Consider the following 26,847-nt stretch of genomic DNA (forward strand, 5'->3'; position numbering starts at 1 on the left):
TCATGTTCTGCAGATGCCACCGGTTCTTCACGTTCTGCAGATGTAGATGTCACTGGTTCTTCATGTTCTGCAGATGTAGATGTCACTGGTTCTCATGTTCTGTAGATGTCACTGGTTCTTCATGTTCTGTAGATGTAGATGCCACTGGTTCTTCACGTTCTGCAGATGTAGATGTCACTGGTTCTTCATGTTCTGTAGATGCCACTGGTTCTTCATGTTCTGCAGATGTAGATGTCACTGGTTCTTCATGTTCTGCAGATGTAGATGTCACTGGTTCTCATGTTCTGTAGATGTAGATGCCACTGGTTCTTCACGTTCTGCAGATGTAGATGTCACTGGTTCTTCATGTTCTGTAGATGCCACTGGTTCTTCATGTTCTGCAGATGTAGATGCCACTGTTTCTTCACGTTCTGCAGATGTAGATGTCACTGGTTCTTCATGTTCTGCAGATGTAGATGTCACTGGTTCTCATGTTCTGTAGATGTAGATGCCACTGGTTCTTCATGTTCTGCAGATGTAGATGTCACTGGTTCTCATGTTCTGTAGATGTAGATGCCACTGGTTCTTCATGTTCTGCAGATGTAGATGCCACTGGTTCTTCATGTTCTGCAGATGCCACCGGTTCTTCACGTTCTGCAGATGTAGATGTCACTGGTTCTTCATGTTCTGCAGATGTAGATGTCACTGGTTCTCATGTTCTGTAGATGTAGATGCCACTGGTTCTTCACGTTCTGCAGATGTAGATGTCACTGGTTCTTCATGTTCTATATATGCCACTGGTTCTTCATGTTCTGCAGATGTAGATGCCACAGGTTCTTCACGTTCTGCAGATGTAGATGTCACTGGTTCTCATGTTCTGTAGATGTAGATGCCACTGGTTCTTCATGTTCTGTAGATGTAGATGTCACTGGTTCTTCACGTTCTGCAGATGTAGATGTCACTGATCTTCATGTTCTGTAGATGCCACTGGTTCTTCGTGTTCTGCAGATGTAGATGCCACCACCTCCATCTATTGCGCGGCGATTGAACTTACGACTCTCGGTCTGAACAGGGAACTGGACATGCGACCTGATTCGCTCGTATCTCTGAAAGTTCGTAAGTCGAGTGTTCGTAATTAGAGGATTTCCCGGTATGGTTTTAAACACATTGCATTTGCTTTGTTCCCACAAAGAGATATGGCTGATGGATGTGTAAATACTCTCTACACGGAGAGACATATATAGGATAAATATGATACAGATAGATATGATGAAAATTATTATTAGATATTATCGACACGACCTGAATTATTATTTAGTATCACCGTATTCTTGATTAAGAAGTCAACCCTCTGTTCAGTCTAGAGGTAAAAAACCTCTGCCCTATCCCCAGCTGGAGCAGGAGCGCTCTCCACCCTCACCAGATGCTAGATTTCCGATTACGACCCTCATAAACCCCCCATTACATTTCATATCACGCATTAGGCCGAGCACGTGGAGGGTCGCGCGCACGTGGCTCCGGCACGCCCGTAGCGCGTTTGCGCTACCAAATCCAATCCCGCGCACCGCGAGGCCCCACCGAGAGCCTCGGCATCGCCTGAGCGCCCTGCGGTCGCAGTCCCCTCGCGGAGCCGCAGAGTCTCGAATCTCCCGGGGGTCACGGAGCCATGGCGACCACGGCCGAGAGGGTGACGGAGATGCGCGAACGAGTCCTCCTCAGCGAACACGGCGTGACCAACGTGAGTCTTTTAGTCGAGGATCAACACCGCGGAATGGTGGACATGTGGTGGTGGTTGGTGGTGGTGATGGTTGTGCTGGACATCCACCACCCTCGTGTACTGTTCAAGTTTCAAGTTTATTTATTTGGTATAGCCCTGTGAGCCATTGGGCTCTTGAATCGGGTGCAACCGCAACAAACAAAAAACAAAAACATGAACAAAAAAACATCTTAAAGTGAATATGTGACTAAGTGCAAACAGAAAATCCAAGAAAAGACAGCAAAATATGTGCCAGCCATCATAGGTGCTCGCTAACACCACTTGCCCAAACATTATGTGAAGGCTTTACAGAGCTATCTCTGTGTTAGTTTAGGTGGTGTACGTGATGGTGGTGGTGAATGAAGTGGTGGTCATGATGATGTAGGAGGTGATGGTGGTGGATGTTGGTGATGGTGGTGGATGTGGGTGATGGTGTGCGTGGTTGGGTAGTGGAAGATGTGGTGCCGTGGTGGTGATGGTGTAGATGGTATTAGTAATGGGGAGGTGGACGATGGTGGTGCATTTTTGTTGTTGTTGGAGGTGGTGGTGGAAGAGGTGAAAGATGTGGTGGAGGTAATGGTGGTAGTGAAAGTTTCTGGTTGGGGCCATTGTGAATGAGATCCCTTGTGATTATCCCCGATTATCTCTTGTGTGTCTATGCTATCTCGTGCTTTATCTCAATTTATCTTTAAATTGTCGTCTCGCACTGATGCTTTCCCGCACATCCGATTAGCAGGGTTGGCTACGTACGGCGTGAAAGAAGTTCAACATACAGTGAATACATGCTGGTAGCCGCAGTCAATGCTGACTGGACTTTGGAATCTGGGATGATGTGCGATATGTGGGTGGTGATTGATGTCTGGAGGCGCGACCCCCTGCTTTGATCCTCCTCTGTCTTTCATAAAGATCATGAGCCATGGTCTATCCACTGCTTCAAGAAGGCCTCCCCCACCCTGTTGCAATCCCGCACCGTCCAGCGATGGCACGATCCGTCTCGTACCCACACACACACAACGTGAGCTGAGCTCTCATCACTCCATCTGATCATTTTATAAATCCTGGCAGGAATTGTTTTCATATAATATTTTGAAGGTTTTTAGAAAGTGGTAAAGTTAACAAATTATTTGGTGATATTGCATCGGCAGTGGTGCACAGGCACATAACAAAAACATGAATGTGCTGTGAACGACAACGTCCCCAATAAGGCCACAGTGTTATTTACGAATGTGTTGAGGTTTTATTTAAAATAAAACAAATATTTGGTGACCAATGTTCATGCTAGTTAGTACTTGAAAATTAGTTAGTACTAATTGCTAGTTAGTATTTCAAAATCCTGATCTTGGCTTAGCCTTGTTACTCCTTAAAGTTAGGTCCACAGCTGAGTGCGCCATTACCGAAATAAATCGTTCAGCCTTAATCACTTGCAACTGCGTTGTCTGCATCTGAACGAATAGTTGCGCAAAAAGGAAATAAAAATTACATTCAGGATTGTAACAACATATCGTTGTTGGCAAATGACTAACATGCGATGAAATGTTGCTGAAAATCAGATAGACTTCAAAGTCAAGCCTGTCTGCTGTGATAACCATCTGGTTGTCCAACTGCTCCCAACTGGTTTCAGACAGCCACGTATAAGCGATTCAGTTTGGATGTCACCAACTTATGCAATTAAACTCTCAGCCGTAGACCCTTGAACCCAGTCCAAAAACGGTGACCTTGCTCCGCTGACCCTGCTCTGCCGGTTCATCGTCTTGACCCCTTGGCGACCTCTGAACCTGTCGCTGTGTTTCCACCGCAGGTTCATTCGACGGACTTCCCCGGCAACTACGCGGGCTACGATGACACGTGGAACCAGGAGAAGTTCGAACAGGTGAGTGAAGAGTACTTTGTCGATTTGTAGCCCTGGCTTGGCAGGGTATGGCATTAAAAGCGAGTGGAATGATTTTCACGTTTTCCCATCTGTACAGGATTTGAGTGATACCAACTCCGCCTTACACGATTGGGTTATCTTTTGATTCTGTGGGTTTCGTCCCTCTTATATGCTCGACAATGGAGTTGTCCAAGCATCAAAATATAGGACCACAGAGCTTGGGCAACCGTTGGCACCAGTTCTGGCTGCCTTACAAATTCAACAGGATTTTGAGATGCATTTTGCATGGATGGCACTATCAAAAAATAAAACACAAGTTACTTTAATACAAACCTACCACACATCAGTTTAGATCTTAAGTTTTCGTGACTGCAATGTTCCATACTCTTTAGTTCTTTCGGTAAAGTCACGTAGGTATAAAATAAAATTAAAAATAATAACAAATAAAATAAATCACGACGTTTCGGAAGCAACACAAGCTTCCGTCATCAGGTGGGACAACCACAGCAAGAAACAAATTACTGTAGTGGGCAAGAGTTGCTCGTAACAAGATATTATATAAGGCAAGAACACACATCACCATAATTGATTGATATCGCATCTCAGATCCAGCTGAAATTAAGCCATGTTTACATCCATAATCATCTTCAAAAAACATCTGGTCAGTGTGGAAGAGTAGGCCAAAATGTCCTGTACAGGGGACTCTAGAGCTCCCTCCAACTGCTCGCAACTGGGTTTAGACAGCCACATATAAGCGATTCAGTTTTGCATGCGACCAACTTACCAAATTAAACTCTCAGCTGTAGCCCCTAGAGCTCCCTCTAGTGCAGTGGTTCTTATCCTTTTTGGAGGTACCGAACCCCACCAGTTTCATATGCGCATTCACCGAACCCTTCTTAATTGGAAAAATAAAATATGATTTTTTCAAATTCAAAACATAGGTACATGTTTTACTGGTGCACAATCATATGAGTCGGGTGTGTGTCTTAACCTCCGCCGAACCCCTGAGACTGACTCACCGAACCCCAGGGGTTCGATCGAACTCAGGTTAAGAACCACTGCTCTAGTGGGAGGCTCCTTCCGCCAGCAGTGGGGCGAGCGAGCCGTTGCAGGGCCGCGCCGCGCCTCGCCGTACATCCCTGATGCAAACCGCTGCGCTGCCGCAGAACTTCCGCATCGACGTGGTGCGCATGGAGGACATGGAGATGGAGTTCGACATGGTCGGGGTCGACGCGGCCATCGCCAACGCCTTCCGCAGGATCCTGCTCGCCGAGGTGCGGCGCACAGACACTCGTCCAGAGAGCAACCGGCGATCTGGGACCCACTTCTGGGGTGCTCCCCGTGAACACAGGCCACTAGGGAAAGAAGGGGGTAGAGGGGGGGGGTAACCCCTCTGGCTGTACAAAGTAAAGTCAGTTAAGGCCCACTGAGCTGTATAGCTTGTTTTTCAGAAGCGACCTGGCTATCACAAATGACAGCTCAATCAAGTGGCTTACCGCTTGGAAATTTATAGCAGTCAAATAACTCTGAACGTGTAATGTTGATTCCAAATGTGGAGGGGAAAAATCGGAGGACCCAGAAAAAAATCCACTCGACCACAGGGAAAACATGCAAACTTTAAATATACAAGCGTCATGGTCGTGATTGAACCCATGACCTGTATACCAGGCGAGGTAGTTAACATTTCGCCACCATGGCGCCCCAATAGCTGGGAAAGTCCCGGTAGTGTAAAAAATGTGGTCGTCCTAGGCCTCGCTTAGGCTCGCTTGGCCTGGTGCGGTGTGTAAAATCATCGCCACTGGGCAGACAAATTCAGCTGGGCATGGTGCTGGCCACCCAACCCCTCGTGTTCTGTGCTGGCCTTCATAGGTGCTAGCAAACATCTCTTGCCCCAACAGTCTGTTCAGGTTATACGGCGGATCTTGGTCTTTTTGTGTGTGTATGTGTGAATGTGTGAATATGTTGCGCAGTGATTATCACACTGCACGATGAGCCAGGGATCCGAGTTCGATTTCTCGCTCATGGCCAACACCAGTTTCGATTATATGAATCAGTCCTGGGCCTTCCCTAGGCGGACTCCGCCTCAAATTAATACCTGGTGCGATGTGTAGGCATCATCACTTGGGAGACAAAGGCCCTCGGGCGTGCTGATGGCCACCCACCCCCTCGTGTACCGTGCTGGCCTTCATAGGTGCTCGTTGACAGCACTTGCCCCAAAATATCTGTTTAGGTTATATACGGTGGTGTGAGTGAGCGCGGCTCATTGCCTCTGCGTGCCGCTACAGGTGCCGACGATGGCGGTGGAGAAGGTGTTCATCTACAACAACACGTCCATCATCCAGGACGAGATCCTCGCCCACCGCCTGGGCCTCATCCCCATCCACGCAGACCCCCGGCTCTTTGAGTTCCGCAACCCGGGTAACAAGCGGCAGCAGCAGTAGTCGTAGTAGAGTAGTCGTAGTTTTTGTAATGGTAGTTATAGTAGCAGTAGCAGAAACAACAATAGTAGCAGTGGTAATAATAGCAGTAGTAGCAATAGTAATAGCAGCAGTCGTAGTAGCAGTAGTAAAATTAACACCAGTAGTAGCAGCAATGATCATAGTTGTAGTAGCAGTAGTAGCAGCAGTATTAATAGCAAAGGCAGCAGTTCTAGTAATAGCATTGGTAATCATAGTTATAATCTTCATAGTAGCAGCAATAGGCATAGTAGCAGTAGTAGTTGCATTAACAGGTACCACCGCACCATGCACATATGGCACAGTCAACTTAATTAGTCGATTAAAGTACATTCTCCAATTTAATTAAATTTAGCGTTTCACTGAATTTGGCGAAAGTGCAATTCGGCAATGTGTAACCGTTGGCTTGGCCGTTACATGATGGGCAACCGTGCTGGCGCCTGCGCAGGTGACGAGGAGGGTACGGACATCGATACGGTGAAGTTCCAGCTCAAGGTGAAGTGCAGCAGGAACCCCAAGGTTCCCAAAGACTCCTCCGACCCCAACGAGCTCTACATCAACCACAAAGGTGTGGCGGCGCCTCCACGGGTGGTGGGGACGGCGGGTGTGTGTGTGTGTGTGTTATGTGTGGTTGTGTAGAGTGTGTGTGGAGAACAGGTCCTCCACGGAGGTGGTTGGGCGGCTAGGATGGTGAAGGAGTGTGTGCGTGTGTGGAGAGCGGTAGTGCAGCGGTTAGCGCATTGCGCGATGAAACAACGACCCGAGCTCAATTCCCGCTCACTGTCAACACCGGTGACGATTATCTGAACCGGTCCCGGGCCTCGCCTGTGTGTGTATAGTGCACACGATGTTGTGTTCTGTGATATCCGTGCCTGTACGACGAACTTTTCCCGTCTGACCCCCCCCCCCCCTCCAACATTCACCCCCACCTCTTCGTTCTCTTCGTCCTCATCTTACGCTGCCCCCGCAGTCTATTCGCGGCACTTGCGCTGGGTGCCGCTGGGAAGCCAGGCGGACGTGTACGCCGAGGGCTCCATCCGGCCCGTGGACGACGACATCCTCATCGCTCTGCTGCGGCCGGGGCACGAGATCGACATCATGGTGCACTGCGTCAAGGGCATCGGTGAGACGCTGCAGCGCGATCAAGATGCACTGTGGCGGAATCGCCGATCGTGCAGATATTAGCCAATCGCAAAAAGTAGGCGGTTCAAACGACGCAATACTGGCCAACGGGATCACTTGATCCATGGATCGCTTGGCACTGAAAAACTAATTTAATATTTTTATTTTACCTGGTAAGGCCCACTGAGCTATATAGCTATTACCAGAACCAACCTGGCCACAAATGATAGCTCAACAAAGTGGAAATTTCTAACAGAAAAATACTTTCAAACGCATGTTTCTAAATGTGGAGGGGAAAACCGAAGAACCCAGACAAAAATCCACGTGACCACATGGAGCACATAAAAACTCCAAATATACTGGCATCGGGCTCAGGATCGAACCCACAACCTCCTGTATACCAGGCGAGGTAGATAACATCTCGCCACCATGGAATGGATGCAGTGATTAACCCGCAATTGTTTTGTGATTAGTGAATAAAAACAGACATTTTAACATTGCAGTCGGATCGACAATGAATAGAATCGATATCATAGACCTCGATTGAGGTTCCACACGACCATACTTGAGCAAAGACGCCGTACAGGTGTAGTGACATAAGAAGGGAGGGGCTGCTGGGGGCTCTGGGACCCTGGGCGGGCCAGGCGCTTGGGCCTCTTTGCGCCAGGGCTGGGTTCCCAGGCGGGTCAGACGCTTAAGCCTCTTGGCGCCAGGCGTTGGGTTCCCGGGCGGCCCAGGCGCTTAAGCCGCTTAGCGCCACCAAGGGGGGGGCTGTGTGTGCTCTGTGGGATATCTGGGGGCGCACACGGCCCCACCCCTCGTTGGAGACTAGGCATAAAAGGGGAGCTCCCTGGACGACGGGAGGCAGCCATCAGAGGACCCTGGGATGTTGTGAGAGCCAGTGGTGGGACTCTGGAACTCCCGACTCTACGACCTTGTGAGGGCGAGTTCCAGAGCGTAGCCAGAGTAGAGTATCTAGGCTGTGTACCTAGGCGGTAACAGAGTATCTGGACTGTTGGAGAGTTGGAATGTTGGAGTGCTGTTGGATTGTAATAAAGAAGTTACCTCTACAAGTGTCTCCGGAACCCGTTACACAGGCAATGCCTCGGCAATTTTCTCTCATATATCACTGATCAGTTATTTTGTTGACTGCCTGATTTTATCAAATTACAGCATAGGTGGTGATGGTTGTGGTGGTGGTGGATATTCTATGACTTATCTTCTTGGTTCTTTCGGTAAAGTCACGTAGAAGGGAAATAATAAAATAATACAAATAAAACATAATAAAATACAATTCTCACGACGTTTCTTCACCTGAGGACGGCTGCTTTCGTTGTGGCCGAAACGGAAAGACAGACGCTGTCTTTCCGACAGACCTGTTCTTCACCTGAGGACGGCTGCTTGTGTTGTGGCCGAAACGTCGTGAGAATTGTATTTTATTACGTTTTATTTTTATTATTTATTATTTCCCTTCTACGTGACTTTACCGAAAGAACCAAGAAGATGAATCCCTGCAGTCACGAACGCTTTAAATCGAAATTTATTCTATGACTCGTAAAAATGTTTGCGTTAATTCCACAACTAAGATCGGTAAAAAGAGTAAGAACCTACACAGATACCAAATGTACTAAAATATTATGATTGGTGAATTTGGGTGATGCAGGTGAAGAGCCTGACACCAGCAGCATTTTGGACATTGAGTTTAGAGGTGAGGGACGCGGTGAGGTGAGGGATGCGGGAATGCCGTAGAGGAGAAAGTTGCCATAACCTTGAAGGGATGTGAGGTAGGAATCAGAGGTCGCAACCGGGTACCCAATACCCGTACCCTACCCGATACCCGGCTACCCGTACCCGGCCGGGTACGGGTACCCGTTTGCGACCCTGGTGCGGCCGGGTACGGGTACGGGTAGGCTGTGAGTCACCGGTGAGTAACCGTTTGTCACTCATTTCGGGTAGGGTACGGGTAGCGTTCGGGTACCCATACCCGGCCGGGTACGGGTACCCATACCCGGCCGGGTACGGGTACGGGTACCTGTTTGCGACCCTGGTGCGGCCGGGTACGGGTAAGGAATCAAAACCCGTTTGCGACCTCTGGTAGGAATGTCTGGGTGAGGGTGTCTGGTGGCAGCTGGATTCTTGATCGTGATTTTGAATACCTCTCCGTTGGCGATCCCGCACCGCAGGCCGGGACCACGCCAAGTTCTCCCCCGTGGCCACGGCGAGCTACCGACTGCTGCCGGAGATCCGGCTCTTGGCGCCTGTTGTCGGGGCACTGGCGCATAAGCTGCAGAGCTGCTTCTCTGAGGGGGTGATTGGCGTGGAGGAGGTGGACGGTACGACGCAGCGAGTCGCCCCCTTTCCCTCGCCCCGATGTTCCCTGCCCCTGTGCACCGTCGAGAATACAGCTCGCGGCCAACATTGCTGACGAATATCTCAACCGGTCCCGAGCCTCCCCTAGGTCGGCTTGGTCTTAAACGATAACCTTGGTGGGGTGTCTAAACATTTCCACTGGGGAGACAAAGGCGGCCGGGCGTGGTGTTGGCCACCCACCCCCTCGTGTGTTGTACCGGCCTTCATGGGTGTTTGCTAACAGCACTTGCCCCAACAGTTCGTTGAGGCTATACAGGGGATCTTTGTCTCGTGTGTATACGTGCTGCGTGCGCAGGAGAGAAGGTGGCCAAGGTTCTGAATGCCCGGCTTGACACGTGCAGCCGAGAGGTGCTGAGGCATGAGGTGAGAGCGCCACCCCAGCGGTGTCCACCCTTGTGGTCTCCCCTCCCACCACCCCAGCGGTGTCCACCCTTGTGGTCTCCCCTTCCACCACCCCATGATGCTCGAGTGGTTGCATTTGAGAATCGTTGGCAAGTATTGCCTGACCCGGTGCTGGGTCCTTCACCTCCACTCATCCAACATTGGATCAACAAAAACGCTGTACATGTGCATTTGCTGTTGTATTTGTTGCTGTTTCGTGGCCTTGTTGTCTCTCCGATCATGGGGTTCACCCCGTCTGCAAGCACGCCCTTCACTGGACGGAAATTAGACCAGTTTAGTTTCACTAGACGGATGTATAGCAACAATAGTAAGGCTCGCCGAGAAAAAGTTCTGTGTACGGCAAGTCCTCACTTAACACGTGGTGTTCGCATGCTGTGGTTTCGCTCTAACGCAGCTCTTACATTAGCGAAATCTTTTAGCACAACGTGGAACACGCACCGTTATAACGCGGAAGGCGCCCGTTATAACACGGTTTCTGAGTGGTCGACGACGAACTACTTTGTTGAGCTGCATGGCTGAGTGGAGTGATATGGTACGCGGAATAATACAGTATTGCGGCGGTGTGCCCTCAGTTATTTGTCCCACCATCTTAATGTGCGTGCGTACATCGTATCTCGCCAAATATCCTTACATTATTTATAAGGAAATGTTTTCGCTTGACGCGTTTTTCACTTAACGCGTCACTTGTGTGTGTCGTGCGCAGGATCTGAAGGATTTGGTGCAGCTGTGCCGGATCAGGAATCATTTCATCTGTGAGTTCCCAGCACCGCAAGACCCTCCCCCGTTATTCTATCACTGCGAATTACACGCTTACAAAGACAAGCGCGTTTCAAAGCATCACAGAATCCATGCGTACGGTGGACTTGGTTTCTGTTCCAAATGCGGCCACGTGGGTTAGGCCACGTGACGAGCAATTCTTCTCTCGAGCTTTCGCCAGAACGCACTCCTTGTGGGCAACTTCAGGAGTCGGGAAGTGAGGATTCTCTCCTGGCCTCCAGGTATCTGCATCTCCCTGAAGATGCCCTGCAGTAGTGTGTGGCAAAAGCTTGAGAGAAGATATGCTCAACACGCAGCCTAACTCCAGAAGAACCACACTTGGATTTACGCCGCTGTGGAAAAAACTTCCAGCCAGATAGATTTTGGTCATTGTGACGTAATGCCGCTTGTCGTGGTGCGTGTGTGTGTCCCCCACTCCACCAACCCCGCAGTCTCAGTGGAGTCGACGGGGGCCCTGCCGCCCAGCGTGCTCGTGTGCGAGGCAATCAAGGTGCTGATGGAGAAGTGTCACAAGTATCTTAACGAGCTCGACTCCAAGGAGGACGACGATGATGATGAGGAGGAGGCGGCGGCGACAGCTGACAAGATGTGACGTGGCGTGTCGGGTTCGGAACCGTCATCTGGTTGTTGTCCTACAGGTGTCAGAGCCATAGCTGCTTCAACTGCTGCTGGAGCAGCATCACCATATTCTCTGGATTGTAAAGTAACTTTTCTGACACCGAGCACAAGTGTGGGTTTGCGTCTCACTTTCTGAAAATCTTACAATCCGGACGAAACTGGAACCTCTTTTTCCCACCGCACAACCGAACCGCGCCAGGGCCCTTGCCATGGAGCGGTTCGGGAGGCGCCGGTGTTATTTTTCGACCGCGGAAGCTGAGCCGTGCGGTCGTTGCGTGCATCGTCGCCGTGCGTCGTCATGCGTTCGAGTGTACCGACGCAACGTTTGACGAAAGTGATCAACTCCGCCCCCCCCACGACCCCCGACCCCCTTGCTTGGCCCCGAGCCGGATTCCGATGTCTCGTGACACCGGCGAATCATTGTTTGGTTTTTGGCTCCAGCTCAGCCAAATTGCCGGTGGGGGGGGGGAAATACCCGTACAGTGAGGGCCCCCCTTGCTGGCTCAACGCTGCTGGTTGTGCGAGCCCCGAGGCAGTCGTTGGCGAGGGGGACGACGGGAGTGCTTCGTAGAGTGATGTTGGTGTGTAGAATTCTTAAACTAAACGGAACATATTTTTTATTTGACCAGGTAAAGCCCACTGAGCTATAGATAGCTATTTTTCAGAAGCGACCTGGCCATAAATGATAGCTCAACGAAGTGGCTTGTCACGTGGAATTATTATAGCCGTCAAATACTCTAAACTCATGTTCATTCTAAACTTGGAGGGAAAAACCGGAGGACCCAGAGAAAAATCCATGCAACTACGGGGAGAGACATGCAAACTCCAAGTATACAGGTGTCATGGTCGGGATCAAACCCACGACCTTCTGCATACCAGGCAAGGTAGTTAACATCTCACCACCGTGGCACCCATTCATCTCCTACGCTCGCGATTCTGTGACTCGCAGTGCTGGATCAAGATTACATCATTTTGTTTTTCTCTTTTGTGATTAAAGCTGCCCGTCGTGGCTGTAGGTGTCCCATGAACCCATAATTTTCGTAAATGTTAAACGGTGGATTCTTAACACACGCGATTCGATGTGTTATGAATGTAAGAATTGATTGTAATTGTTTTGCTTCTATTTTGCCAGCTGGTAATGTTTGTCTACCTTCATCCTAACTGCTCATTTCAGGGAGTTGTTAAAATTCTCAATATTTAAGTTCAGTTCGACTGCCGAGTAGACGGCACTATGTCACCATCAACATTATTGTCTTAATTTATATTGTCATAACAGGCACGCAAAGTTGCTTTGTTCATTTTGACCTTTATCGTTCCACCCTTTTTGAAACGAATTGTCCTACACTGTTCCAACTGAGAATAATACATACGAAAAGTCTGGCAATGTTTCGTTTAACATTGATTTTGCTTCATTATTTTTGCTTAATCACCTCAGGTTGATACGAAACCGGATATGAATGTGAATGACGGATGCCAATGAACTCAACGTTGGGGTACATTTAAACACCGTAAATATCACAATAGCCATATGCTGTCTCCACAACATCCTTTATGGGTCTCCTTGGCCACTACACGTGTATCCCCTTGGCACTACACGTGTATCCCCTTGACCACTCCACGTGGGCCCCCTTGCCCACTCCACATGAGGTCCCCTTTGGCCACTTCACATTAACCAAAAATTGAGATCTTGCTCGTATCTCAAACGAGCATTCGGACGGTGCGCTTCTGTTTACATGACTGAGCCAGTTTATGGAAATTGCACATTCATGTGGTGGGGGTGAGTAAATCCATAGGACAACCACTATTGACTTCTCCCACAAAGTGGTAACTATTTTATCGCTCCCCGAGGGAGGAATGATGTGCTGAGTCAACCCCCCCTCGCCCAACCAGGATTTTAACTGGCAAGCTTCCGATTGCGGGCCGCGTTTCGCCGGCCACAGCGCCCCCAACTTGAATCAACTACCGTGTATTGCAAGACGCAACATTAATACGGTACATTAATTTCGTACAATAGTGTCTGTAATGATCAAACCCGCACGCTGTAGAAAGTTCGGAAGGTCACGTGATAAAAACAACCTATCGGGCCTTTTACGAATCGAAACGACTGCCATACCCCCATCTACCTTGATGAATGTATGTTGAACTTCTTTCACGCTGTACGTAGCCAACCATGCTCATCGGAGGCGCGGAATGAACTTCATGGAATTCAACTTACATTCAATCAGGCTTGACTGTCGATACAGAACTCGTTGGATTCATCACATGAGTCGCTCGCTCACCATCATTGGTCAGTCGCCTCGTTGTCACCCTTATACCGCTGCCACAATGATTGACGACTGTTCCGTGGTGAACTCCACCCATTGTTTCATCCACCCAGGTTGAGGGATTCTACTTTATAGACTGCCAGTACACTCACTCAGGTTAAGGACCAGGCCAAGGTCTACATTATAGACTGCCAGTACACTCACCAAACTTAATAACCATTGCTACAGTCTACATTATAGACTGTCAGTACACTCACACACCTTAATAACCAGGCTACAGTCTACATTACAGACTGTCAGTACACTCACCCACCTTAACCAGGCTACAGTCTACATTATAAACTGTCAGTACACTCACCCACCTTAACCAGGCTACAGTCTACATTATAGACTGCCAGTACACTACACACTGACCAAACTTAATAACCAGGCTACAGTCTACATTATAGACTGCCAGTACACTCACTCAGCTTAATAAACAGCTACAGTCTACATTATAGACTGACAGTGCACTCACCCAGCTTAATAACCAGGCTACAGTCTACATCATAGACTGCCAGTACACTCACCCAGCTTAATAACCATCCTACAGTCTACATTACAGACTGCCAGTACAATCACCCAGCTTAATAACCAGGCTACAGTCTACATCATAGACTGCCAGTACACTCACCCAGCTTAATAACCATCCTACAGTCTACATTACAGACTGCCAGTACAATCACCCAGCTTAATAACCAGGCTACAGTCTACATCATAGACTGCCAGTACACTCACCCAGCTTAATAACCATGCTACAGTCTACATTATAGACTGCCAGTGCACTCACCCAGCTTAATAACCAGGCTACAGTCTACATCATAGACTGCCAGTACACTCACCCAGCTTAATAACCATCCTACAGTCTACATTACAGACTGCCAGTACAATCACCCAGCTTAATAACCAGGCTACAGTCTACATCATAGACTGCCAGTACACTCACCCAGCTTAATAACCATCCTACAGTCTACATTACAGACTGCCAGTACAATCACCCAGCTTAATAACCAGGCTACAGTCTACATCATAGACTGCCAGTACACTCACCCAGCTTAATAACCATCCTACAGTCTACATTACAGACTGCCAGTACAATCACCCAGCTTAATAACCAGGCTACAGTCTACATTATAGACTGTCAGTACACTCACCCAGCTTAATAACCAGGCTACAGTCTACATTATAGACTGTCAGTACACTCACCCAGCGTAATAACCAGGCTACAGTCTACATCATAGACTGCCAGTACACTCACTCCGATTAAGAACTAGGCTACATTCTACGTTAATGTTTTTTAGTTTTTTATTATTTTTTACTTTGATTAACTTTATTTCATAAGGAAGGTAAAAAAAAATATACAAGTAAAACTAAACTTATAAAAAAAATCTTACCAGGTAAAGCTCACTGAGGTATTAATGTATACTGGCAGGAACCTCCTGGTTACACCAGCCCACAGGAGATTATTGTGTCCGTCGTGCTGGGAGGGGCTGGGTGGGGAGGGGCTGGGTGGGGAGGGTGGGGAGGGGCTGGGTGGTTAGGGTGGGGAGGGGCTGGGTGGGGTGGGGCTGGGTGGGGAGGCGACGGTGGGGAGGGGCTGGGTGGGGAGGGTGGGGAGGGGCTGAGTGGGGGGTGGGGCTGGGTGGGGAGGGGCTGGTCACCCCGTGGTGCCCTTATAAAACTCAACGTTTAACCTACTCACGCCGGCTTGTGCCCGCCCTCACAGTCGGGAATATTTGCGGAATACACCACGCCGCCGTTGACCCTGGCCATTGACCGAGCAACCCAACGTTCCTACCAGCTCCCTCCGCAGGAATGTGTTTTTTCAGAAACGACCTGGCCACAAATTATAGCTAAACAAATTGGCGTATCATGGTGAAATGTGTAATAGCAACAAAATAATCAGAAACACGTTGATTGTAAATATCACACTTTGACGATTATCGCGATATCGGCTTCCCTCCTTCAACGATCGAGTGTTTTCCGTTTAACCAGGTGAGAGCGATGATACCATGATAGTTCTACTTAGAAGAATTACGACGAGACGCTATGATAGTGGGGGAGGCCGGAGAGAGAGAAAAAAAAAGTGCGATTATCGCGATAATCGTGCACCGTTTGTAGCGCGCGATATATCCCGATATCGCGTGACGTCATCGCGCCACCCCCCCCCCCCCCAAAGTTGGCCGTGGCGTCACGTCCGCGTCACGTGCGCAGGAAGTTCCGCTTCTTAAACCTCCCCGCCCCTCAGGCTCCTCCCCCTTCCCCCCCCCCCCGCGGAGGACATCTTGCGAGCCCCCCCGCGCCGCCACTCGCATCCTCCTCCTCCCTCCTCCTCCTCCTCTCCTCGTCGCCTCCCGGGGCTCGCACCGCGTGGCCGCATGGAGGCGGAGAGCGAGCTCCTGTCGCTGCCGTCCGTCGCCATGGACGCGGTGCTCGCCTTCTGCAGCTACGACGAGATCAGCGGCCTGCGCCTGGTGGGAAGGGGGCGGGGCTGTGTGTGTGTGTGGGGGGGTGGGGGCGGGGCTGTGTTGGTGGGGGGCTATAATGGGGGGGGTATAATGGGGGGGGGGCTAAATGGGGGGAGTGGATGGGCTAAAGTGGGGGGGTGGGATTTAGCCAGTTGGGCGTGGCGATATAATTAAGGGGCGGGACTATTGTGATAATGGGCGGGGCTAAAGTTGCGGGGCGGGGCTTGGGCGAGACGAGAGTTGCCGTGCTCCCAATTGAAGGGTTGCGAATGAGGGGAGGGGGCGGTCCCTGTTGTGTTGTGGGAGGGGTCCTGTTGTGTTGTGGGCGGAGCGAAGGGGGGGGGACTAAGCGGGAGCGTGGCTTACGAAGGGCGCGTTTAGGCTGAGGGGGGGGTTAGGCTGAGGGGGGGTGAGGGGGGGGTAGGCTGAGGGGGGGTAGGCTGAGGGGGGGGGGGTGAGGCTGAGGGGGGGGGTGAGGCTGAGGGGGGGGGTTAGGCTGAGGGGGGGGGGTGAGGCTGAGGGGGGGTGAGGCTGAGGGGGGGGGTTAGGCTGAGGGGGGGGGGGTGAGGCTAAGGGGGGGGTGAGGCTGAGGGGGGGGGGTTAGGCTGAGGGGGGGGTTTAGGCTGAGGGGGGGTGGGTTAGGCTGAGGGGGGGGGGTTAGGCTGAGGGGGGGGTGTTAGGCTGAGGGGGGGGGCGAGGCTGAGGGGGGGGTTAGGCTGAGGGGGGGGGCGAGGCTGAGGGGGGGTTAGGCTGAGGGGGTGGGTTAGGCTGAGGGGGGGGTTAGGCTGAGGGGGGGGTGTTAGGCTGAGGGGGGGGGGTTAGGCTGAGGGGGGGGGCGAGGCTGAGGGGGGGGTTAGGCTGAGGGGGGGGGCGAGGCTGAGGGGGGGGTTAGGCTGAGGGGGTGGGTTAGGCTGAGGGGGGGGTTAGGCTGAGGGGGGGGGGGTGAGGCTGAGGGGGGGGGGTGAGGCTGAGGTGGGGGGCTTGGGGTGGGGACCCGATAGTGGGAGGGGGCTGGACACCGTTGCCCCGGCAACCACATTTCCCACTGCACACGCGCTTACGCGCGCGCTCATTGGCTGACACGCGGCAACGTGGACCACGATTGGCTGAGCAGACCTGTTGTTGCGTATCTGTGCTAGGGAATGTGAACCGCGGCCTCTGCCCTTTAATTCTTATTTACCGACGCTGCCCTCTATTCATTGTTTGCTGATGCTGCCCCCATTCATAACCTTCACCTCCTAAAGCCGCCCTCATCGTGTTTACCGATTCTCCCCTCGGTTCATCATCCCCTGATGTTGCCCCTATTCATAACCACCATCTCATAATGCTGCCCTTTATGCATCATGTTTACTGACGCTGCCCTATTCACAATCATCTATTGGTGCTAACCTCCACTGCCCTCTTCATAATGTGTTGATAATTCCCCTTGTTCAAAATGTGATGCCTTCCTCCGTTCATCATCTGCTAGTGCTGCCCTCTGTTCACGTATCTATAGCTGCCCACTTCATTATCATCTCTGCCTTGACCCCTCCTTGCAGTAACCAACCCATCGCCTCTACCAACGTCTGTACAGTCGATTAATGTTCACACGAAAAAAGTTATTTCCTGTTCAAACAAATGGTGGGAGCTGCTCATATCCTGTTTACAGGCCTGGGCCATTTGGATAAATGTACACATTCCCATGTGCGAGATTAGTCTGTCCACGGACGAACACCTTTTTGATCTTCCCACAAAGTGGTACATACTTTATCGCCCTCCACAAGAAACGTGATGTTTGTGTCCCACCCCGATAGGGGGTCGGGGGTCTTTTGAACTCGTAACCTGTTTACGATTGCTCGGCTTGCGCGCTCTGAACCACCGTTTCACATCACCGCCGCTTCCCCTGAAGCTCTCTCGTGTAAAGGGTGGATGGATGAGGAGGTGCAGGGGTGGAGGAGTGGTGGAGGGGTGGTGGAGGGGTGGACTGGCGGACGGGTGGAGGAGTGGAGGGGTGGAGTGGAGTGGTGGAGGAGGTGAGGAGAGGAGTGGTGGAGGGGTGGAGGGGTGAAGTGGTGGAGGGGTGGAGTGGTGGAGGAGGTGAGGGATGGAGTGGAGTGGTGGAGGGGTGGAGGGGTAAAGTGGTGGAGGGGTGGAGTGGTGGAGTGGAATGGTGGAGGGGTGAAGTGGTGGAGGGGTGGAGTGGTGGAGGAGTTGAGTGGTGGAGGGGTGAAGTGGTGGAGGGGTTGAGAGGTGAAGTGGTGGAGGGATTGAGGGGTGGAGGGGTGAAGTGGTGGAGGGGTTGAGAGGTGAAGTGGTGGAGGGATTGAGGGGTGGAGGGGTGAAGTGGTGGAGGGGTTGAGAGGTGAAGTGGTGGAGGGATTGAGGGGTGGAGGGGTGAAGTGGTGGAGGGGTTGAGAGGTGAAGTGGTGGAGGAGTTGAGGGGTGGTGGAGGAGTAGAGTGGTGGAGTGGTGGAGTGGAGTGGTGGACGGGTGGAGGAGTGGAGGGGTGAAGTGGTGGACGGGTGGAGTGGTGGAGGAGTTGAGGGGTGGAGTGGTGGACGGGTGGAGTGGTGGAGGGGTGAAGTGGTGGAGGGGTGGCGGAGTAGACGGACGATGGTCGGTGGAAATCTGCGGAGAAGTGGACAGTTGAATGGTTAAACATGTGGATGGGTAGATTGGGAGACAGGTGAGTACGTGTAAGATGTGGATTGTTGGGAGGCATGGAGAGTTAGGGGAGTGAATGGTGGGGAAAAGGTGATTGAGTGGATGGGTGAAGAGCTCGATAGTTGGAATGGCAGAGAATTGGATGGGTGGCTGTGTAGATAGGTTAATTGGTGGATGAGTTGAGTGATCTAATGATTGGGTGGAGAGGAACCTGGATGGATGGATTGATGGATCATTAAGTGAATGGCTAGCGAGTCAAACATTTTATCAGGAAAACCTCATCGATTATCGAGACTTTTTCAGGAGTATCCTGTATTTGGGGTGTTTGGATAGTTTAATTGTCACTGGTGTTTGTGTGTGAAGAAACGAAATTACAGTACCCACGAAAAACCCCCATCACAATTACAGTGGATAACACAACAGGTTCTGCACATGGGTTCACAAACTAATTTGCAATACTGCCACCTCCATGCCACCTAATCACAACCCAGTCTGTTTCTAAAAGTATCACCAATCATCCCAATCCACTAACCCCAAACCTCGAAAGTTTGGGGTCATGGGCGTACACCGTTAGGATGATGCGGATCCCCCCCAATTTTGTAGTTGGTTATTGTGTTGAATTTGTAATTTTTGTGACCCAGATCACTCCTGAAAATGAAACTACATCCTCGTCTCTTTTAGTTGGATAAACAAATGGACTTTAAATTTAGGTGGAGAGGAATATCGGCTGTCGAGTGGACGGGTGTGACGGTTGGGACAATTGGAGAGGTGGACATGTTGATCTGGTGGACAAGACCCCTCCCCTCACCTCCATAGGATAGCACTCATGCATTATCCCAGTGCGGGTTATCTCTAATCAGGATTATCCCCCAGCTAAGACGTTTCCTTCTGGGCAGCACCGGGAGAATTCTCATCCTACTATTCCTCCTCACCCTGCCCTCTCTCCTAAACACCCCTCCCCGCCGTTGCACTCTTGCCTGTTGCCACTGGGGCTAAGCCCTTCTCTCTCGGCCCGCCTGCCCCGGTCGATTTCACCGCCTGGACACCCGAAAGGCTACGCCACTGGAAGGGGGATGGCCGTCATTTGATGAGGGGCAGGGTTGCGAACTTAAGGACCTCGGCTCTGCTGCGTCAAGTCTTCTGTCGCCTGCGAGGGTTTGTTAATGACATTGAGTTAAATATAGACGTGGCGTTGAGGTGGAGTTTACGTAGCTGAACCCGCAGGAGAATGGAAATAACGCATTAGGGACTAAAAATACGGCGGCAGTAGCAATGAGTGGAACAGGACCGCACGGATAAACACCAACCAGAGCTGTGATTGTCACAATAATAAGAGTAATAATGATGTCTTTGTTTACTTGGAGAAAGTTTGAGCCCTCCATTAACGATGCCGATTCATGTTTTATCGCAGCGTATACAAACACGCACATTTACAATGCATCATTCAGCGACTGAGGTGGCCGAGTAAGCAGCTCTTAGTGCCCTACTCACAATTGTGAGACCGCAATTATAAAAGTGCGCACTTGCAGTCGTAGTATCGCGAGTTACAGTCCTTAAGATTGTGAGTTCCACTCAGCCTGATCAAATAAGTACCACTTTGTGGGAAGTCAACAGTGGCTGACCTTATTCTCACTCCCTGTCCAATTTCGTCGCCCCCTTCTTCGTAGGCCGGTGCCCAGGCCTCTGTGGCCCGTGGGCCCTGGGGCAGTTGCACCGCCTACACACTCAGTAGCTACGCCAGTGAGAGCGGTCGTGTAGGGTTTCCTCCACAATGGTCTCGGGAGATGAGCACCACCACACACTCGTTTGAGACGGAAGCCACGTGGATTGCAGGATTTAAGATTCCGAATATTTATTTATACTCGAGGAATCTGATGAGCTATTGAGCTCTTTTTCACAGATGTCCAGTAGGGGCAGGACAGAACGTTACAACAACAAACAATACAAAAACACAATAGCAGTGACAAGTAAAGGAAAAGTAAGCGAATCACTTGAATGGGCTCACGGAGTGGATCACCGGCTTCATTGTATTCAGATTACAATATTTTTGCTCTTATTTTTTTTGTAAAAAAGTGGCTGAGCACGGGCCCAAAACGTCAAGCAGTCAGCAACAAACAGCACAATACATCGGCGTCAATGCGTTCCTTGAGCGCGGTGATTATGAGTGCTTGGGGAAAAAGAGACAGGCATGGGAAGAGGGAATTCCACAGTGGGGAGCAGTGGGAGGGAAGAAGCAGAGAGAGAGAGAGTGTGAGAGATAAGTGTTACCTTGCTGATCTGAAGGAACATAAACCATCACGTGAAGTTCGGTCATCCTTGCAGCAGCTTTGGGCTGACTATCGAACAAAGACAGTCACCGCATCGCACGCTTTAGGATGCACTTCTGCGGCTGCCTGGAACGCTCTTTCCGAGATTAGAAAGCCACTGGAGCTATGCATTTTAAAATCATCTACATTGAAAACGAATTTCTTTAGAACTCCTTCTTGTGTTTACTTTGTTGTCCTTCCCCCACACCTCCGATTAGCACAGTTGGCTACGTACGGTGCGAAGGAAGTTCAACGTACGTACGTACAGTGTGGCCGATGAGCAGTGTGAATGAGATGACCCGATATTATGGATAATAAAAACACGATCGGTTCTTGCACGGCCGCGACTCGACACACGTATCCCCGGCGTAAGAGTCGACTGCGATCGCCGAATCGTGAGCTTGCCCAGTGGTGAAGCTGTTGCCGTGCGCTTGCCGATGCCCAGGTCTGTAAGAAGATGAACGTGATTTGCCAGCGGGTCCTGAACCAGGGTTTCCTGCGGGTGGAACGCTACCACGCCCAGTGTCAGAAGCAAGTCAAGTCCCAGCTGCCCAGGTACGTAGGGTCCTCGTGCCAGCCAGCCAGCCACCACCAACAACAACAATAATACATCGGTGGATTCTAAACCTTCTTTGTACGGCTCCCAGTTGATACCACGTGTCCTTGTGGCCCCTCACCCCCCTCAACTCGCCACACTTGCGAACCCAGTTTAATCACAGCCGGCTGAGAACCCGGATTTGAACCCAGGCTCTCGGCATTACCGGCTCGTGGTCTCTGATCTTTTTAATTATGCAAGACTGACGAGTTTTCGTGCGTGGCTTGAGTGCACGTGCGTTTTGCTTGTACGCTCACGTTCAAATCGCGTCGTTCACTCGCCCCGTGCGTGCAAGTGCTCACACTTACACCAGTGCTCATGTTCCCACGCGTACTTGTGTGCGGCGCAGGCGCGAATCGGAGCGACGCAGCCACCCGCTGGCGCGGCACGCGGACATCCTGGCGGCGGTGGAGACGCGACTCTCCCTGCTCACCATGACCTTCATGAAATACGTCGACATGAACCTGTGTTGCTTCATCCCCGGCAGAGTGAGTCCTCGCTCCCCCCTCGCTTCTCTTAGCTTCCCCCTTGCTTCCCCCTCACTTCTCTTAGCTCCCTACTCGCTCCTCCCTCGCTCCCCCCTCGCTTCTCTTAGCTCCCCCCTCGCTCCCCCCTCGCTCCCCCCTCGCTCCCCCCTCGCTCCCCCCTCGCTCCCCCCTCGCTCCCCCCTCGCTCCCCCCTCGCTCCCCCCTCGCTCCCCCCTCGCTGCCCCCTCTCTTCCTGTTCGCTCCCCGTCGCTTGCCCCTTGCTTCCCTTAGCTCCCCCTCCCTCCCCCCCCGCTTCCTGTTGCTTGTCCCCTCTCTTCCCTTTGCTTCCCCGTCACTTGCCCCTCTCTTCCCCCTCGTTCTCCCTCGCTTGCCTTAGCTTCCCCATCGCTTGCCCCTCGCTTCCCCCTCCCTCCCCCCTCGCTTTTTCCTCGTTTACCCCCCAGCTCTGTGGTAGCCACGTCCTTGAGGGCGTTCTCTAACATGGGGGTATTGTGGCACTGCTCTGCGAGAGATCCGACGCTACGCTTCGTCGATGCGACCCTCCCTCCCATTTACTTGAAACTCCTCACCGTGTTGAACATCACCCCCCTACCCCACTGTCCCCCCCCCACCGCCCCCCTGCTGTGACAGGTGATTGACGAGATCTACCGCGTGCTGCGCTACGTGAACGGCACGCGCACGCCGCAGCGCGCCCACGAGGTGCTGCAGGAGCTGCGCGACATCTCCTCCATGGCCATGGAGTACTTTGACGAGAAGATCGTGCCGGGCCTCAAGAAGAAGATCGGAGGAGACATGTCCACCCGCTTCCTGTCCGCCACCTCCGGTAGCCGCTCCGCTCGCTCCCTCCCGCCGTGTCTCCGTGTCTCCACGTTCCCAAGTCCCCACACACTTTCTGTTTAAAATGTCTCCTTGCGTTTGTCACATTTCTCTCTCCGAGTCTCTCCCCGAGTCTCTCCCTGTGTTTGTGAAATTGGTTCTTTCAGTGTCTCTCCGTGTATCTCTCCCCATCTCTATTCTGCCACCTTAATCTGGGTCATTCCGTGTCAGCTGGATCAACAGAGGTCCATTCCTAACCATTTTGAAAAAATTCACCAGAGATACAAATCCATGGAATCAGAATCTTTATTTAGAATGGAGGGATCCGATGAGCTATGAAGATCTTTTTCACAGAAGGACATCTGAACCTTATGGTGGGACCCCGGGGTCCCGAATAAACAAAAGTAGAGAAAGCTATTTATTTATTTATTTTGGCGACTCCTTCCCGCCGCGTACATGAACGTCGCGACCCACCTAGCGCAGATCATTCTGTTGTCATGTCGTCCAAGTGTAGCGAGGACGAATGCGCAGAAGAAACAAAACTTTTAAACTTTTATTAGCGCATCGTGCAGAGCTCGTCGAAAGGAATAGATCGCCGTGTCGTTCGCCTTCAACAGACGTAAAATGACGTCACAACGCAGTTTATGCGAGAGCCGGGGGCTTAAGGTTTATTTGTCAGTGGTGCCTCTTCAACAATGACCACAGAGTGTAGCGATGCAAATTGCAATTCAACTTAGCCGAAGGGAGGGCAAAACCAATAAACACTCATGCAGCCAAAATTACAGGTCCCTGCCGAGATAAAATGGTGCTTCGAAAAAATTGGACCCCGTGACCTCCAAAATACAACTGGGTTAAACTAAATCCAAAACCAAAAGTGAGCGTTGTTTTGCGCAGTTATTGGTGACCAGACTGAGACTGTTGAGAGCCAGCTTAGCACTCTGACCTCTGATCCTGAGCCCACATATCCTCAAATCTATGCTTAGACTTATGGTACACGATGGATGCACGCACGGTTGGCGATGTACGATGCGAAAGAGGTTGAACATTTCTACAAACATGCACTGTGTTGGAATGGATAATTTAAGGTTCACGCAAGCTGTATGCGAATATTAAATTTCAGGGAAATGGTTTAAACAAAACCGTATATATATTTGGTAAATACATATACGGAAAAAGTCATAAAAATGTATACATATTTTTAAAATCGAATCAAGATTCTGAATGGTGAATCAAGATCCTCACTGAATACTTAATCACTGGGCAAACGGCAGTGGTGGTGGCAGTGGGGAAAATCGTCACGTGCGTAATGATCGTTGTAAAGAATTCTCATTAACCCCGGGTCTCTTCTCGTCATGTCCGCCTCTTCCCCACCACCTCCTCCTCCTCTCCCTTGCTGTGCCTGTCGCCGATCAAGTACCAGGCCCGTCTGGCGCCCTGGCCACCGTGCAGCTCTTCTCGAAGCAGAGCTGCGCCAAGCAGGAACTCAACAAGATGCAGACGCAGCTGAAGTCGAACAGCGCCGGACTGGGCGGCCTGCGCAAGGAGCTCAACGACCTGCGCGGCAAGCTGGGTGAGCTGCAGCGCCAGTTGCAGGAGCAGGAGCAGAAGCTGCTGGAGCAGAGCCAGGTGATGGTCGAGCAGGGCACGCGCCTGCTGGAGCAGGAGCGCAAGCTGGGCCAGACCGAGGCCAAGCTCGCAGAGCAGCACAGCGTGCAGCTCGCGCTGCCGCCGCCGCCGCCGCTACAAACGTCCAAGGACGGCGGAGGCGCGCCGTCGACTTCAGCGGCGGCGGACGCCGGTGACGTTGCTCTCGCTGCCGGCGTGGGAGGGAGGGCGGCGGGGCAATCGGCGCACAGACGCGGAGGTCGGGGTCGCGGTAGGGGTGGCGGACGCGGTGGCGGTGGTGGTGGTGGTGTCGACAGAGGCGACGGTTCCCAGCTGGCGCCGCCCGCCGCCGACCGGAGTCGCTCGCATCCCGGCGCCGTTGCGGCGCAGGGTGGCAGCGCCGGCGGTAGCGGCGGCAGGGGTGGCAGCAGCAGCAGCCACCGCAAGCGGTGCTTGGCACGGGAAGCCGCCAGTTCATCCGCTACCGCTTCCATCGGCGGCGACGGTGGGTGCGGCGCCGCCAATTGTGCCGCCGCCACCACCACCACGGTCCCTGTCGCCGCCGGTTCCCCGTGCCCGTCCGCGACCGGTCACGCGCTGCCAAAACGGCGCAAGATGTTGCACGGAGATGAGGAGGCGGTGGGGGGTGCGGCGGCGCGGCGCACGACGCGCAAGGCTCACGGCACGACGGCCGCGGTCGACAGCAACAGCAGCAAGAGGCAACGCGCCAAGAAATAGCGCGGTCTGCTTCTTGCTGGCGCCGTGCGGCCGAGTTGTATGCATTGGTACATATTTGTCTAAAGCACAAATATTGGAATACGTACCTGTAAGATAGTGCAAATCTTTAATTGATGTATTTGTCTCGTCTCGTTAACAACACGCTTGCGTAATGGATTAATATTTTGTTGGGTTTTTTTTCCTCCCTCCTTTACCAGCCCAGCCAACTCACTCTTTTCTCTTCCCTGATGTGGCAACTTCTCATTTATACAATTATACTTCCAAATATGCATATATTGTCTCCTGCTTTTTCTTTTAATGTGTTCCAAATAAAGACCAATTTCAGTTGAATGCAGCGCTTTGCGTTTCCCCGTTGATGTTTTTTTTCTTTCTGACGGGATTTGTTTTCAATCTCCGGGAGGCTACGATGCAGAACTGCGCCGAAGGGCACGGAAGAATTCTGGTGACGATTCATCAGCGAAACGAGTCGATAGACGAGTTCGTTTCAGACTACCGGATAGAAGGCCTAGAGACTTTCATGTAGACCTACTTCGAGGCCCCATAGAATTGCATTAACTGAGCTGTGATGAGACCAGGTTCTGAAGTGTGTTGCATCGAAGAGGTGCCATACCCTGATTCGTCAGGAGAAGGCAGTACAGCAAGTGCGACGAATTGCCATCTTTTGCAATCTGTGCGGTAATTGAGTGTTGCCCGGTCGCGCGTGTGGGTTTTCTCGGGAGTGGGGGGGGGCTCTGATTTCCTCCCACTTGTATAATAAACACCACTAGTTGACTGAACATTTCTTTAAAAATGTTTAAATCCAATGTAGCAGTGCCCTGAAAACGAGTCCTAAGGATCAGTGTGGCTTTCTGATAACTAAATTAATGATAAATAATAGTTATTAAAATAGTTTTGTACATATGGGGAACGGGGGGGGGTCACGATGACTCGTAAAGATGATCCCATATGAACGAGACATGATTTGGTAATTCTGCATTGGCAGTGGTGCACAAGCACACAATGCACACAAGCACAATGCAGTTTTATGTCTATCAATGTGGCCTTAAAGAAAATGATTGGTAACGTTTTGGACAATGTGCTACGAAGCAGGGTCATTGCCTGAAACGTCACCTATTATATATTTTCTTTCAAGGCCATGCAGCGCTGTTGACGAACGTCTCGGGTCGCCTGTTCAATCCCAACTCGTGTGTGGTGTGAAGTCGTGTCGCTGTTTGGGCTCTCGTCCTTGAGAAGACCGCCCACGATGATCAAGAGTGTTGCTCAAAACTTTGATTCCAGATTTAAAACTCATCTCTCTAGAACTGAGTTTTGCACTTAGTTTGTTGGCCTTTCCCCCGCGCCTCTGGTGAGCACGGTTTAGCTACGGACGGTGCGAAAGAAATTCAATTTAACGCGTAGGCTTTCGCCACCAATATCCATAATACAAAAAAAACCTGTATTGTGGAAGAAGTTTAACGAACATTTGCAAAAAACAGGGCCAAACGTTGCTATTTGCAAACACGCAAAGGGCACTTTGCTGTAACAGCTACCCGTTG

At 51.3% G+C, this 26,847-nt stretch overlaps 2 protein-coding genes across 4 annotated transcripts; both read left to right on the forward strand.

Moving 5' to 3' along the window:
* Positions 1-1,535: 1,535 nt before the first annotated feature.
* On the forward strand, positions 1,536-12,746 carry POLR1C (RNA polymerase I and III subunit C). Of its 2 annotated transcripts, none has more exons than XM_078606141.1 (10): positions 1,536-1,717; positions 3,534-3,605; positions 4,772-4,879; positions 5,891-6,023; positions 6,510-6,629; positions 7,032-7,184; positions 9,367-9,516; positions 9,849-9,916; positions 10,659-10,707; positions 11,164-12,746. In XM_078606141.1, the coding sequence occupies exons 1-10, from the start codon at positions 1,646-1,648 to the stop codon at positions 11,322-11,324; spliced, it is 1,086 nt and encodes a 361-aa protein (XP_078462267.1). In that variant the 5' UTR covers positions 1,536-1,645; the 3' UTR covers positions 11,325-12,746. The 2 variants fall into 2 exon arrangements, with proteins under 2 accessions (XP_078462267.1, XP_078462266.1); XM_078606140.1 differs by lacking the exon at positions 1,536-1,717 and adding an exon at positions 2,630-2,750.
* Positions 12,747-15,937: 3,191 nt separating this feature from the next.
* Positions 15,938-25,642, forward strand: FBXO28 (F-box protein 28). 2 transcript variants are annotated; one of them, XM_078606142.1, is made up of 5 exons: positions 15,938-16,127; positions 21,516-21,625; positions 22,015-22,153; positions 22,784-22,976; positions 24,384-25,642. In XM_078606142.1, the coding sequence occupies exons 1-5, from the start codon at positions 16,032-16,034 to the stop codon at positions 25,310-25,312; spliced, it is 1,467 nt and encodes a 488-aa protein (XP_078462268.1). In that variant the 5' UTR covers positions 15,938-16,031; the 3' UTR covers positions 25,313-25,642. The 2 variants fall into 2 exon arrangements, with proteins under 2 accessions (XP_078462268.1, XP_078462269.1); XM_078606143.1 differs by having other exon boundaries at positions 15,939-16,127; positions 24,390-25,642.
* The last annotated feature ends 1,205 nt before the right edge of the window (positions 25,643-26,847 follow it).

Source organism: Lampetra planeri, chromosome 25 (assembly GCF_965212315.1).
Source record: "Lampetra planeri chromosome 25, kcLamPlan1.2.h2, whole genome shotgun sequence".
NCBI classification, from domain to species: Eukaryota; Metazoa; Chordata; class Hyperoartia; order Petromyzontiformes; family Petromyzontidae; genus Lampetra; species Lampetra planeri.

What these genes read in the sequence shown, in the direction of transcription:
- POLR1C (XM_078606140.1), top strand. Translation starts at nt 2,652, where the DNA reads ATGGTCTATCCACTGCTTCAAGAAGGCCTCCCCCACCCTGTTGCAATC. An exon ending in TGGCGTGGAGGAGGTGGACG is followed by an intron (nt 9,517 to 9,848) that starts GTACGACGCAGC and finishes CTGCGTGCGCAG; the next exon opens with GAGAGAAGGTGGCCAAGGTT. An exon ending in GAGAGGTGCTGAGGCATGAG is followed by an intron (nt 9,917 to 10,658) that starts GTGAGAGCGCCA and finishes TGTCGTGCGCAG; the next exon opens with GATCTGAAGGATTTGGTGCA.
- FBXO28 (XM_078606142.1), top strand. Translation starts at nt 16,032, where the DNA reads ATGGAGGCGGAGAGCGAGCTCCTGTCGCTGCCGTCCGTCGCCATGGAC. An exon ending in AGATCAGCGGCCTGCGCCTG is followed by an intron (nt 16,128 to 21,515) that starts GTGGGAAGGGGG and finishes GCCGATGCCCAG; the next exon opens with GTCTGTAAGAAGATGAACGT. An exon ending in GTTGCTTCATCCCCGGCAGA is followed by an intron (nt 22,154 to 22,783) that starts GTGAGTCCTCGC and finishes CTGCTGTGACAG; the next exon opens with GTGATTGACGAGATCTACCG.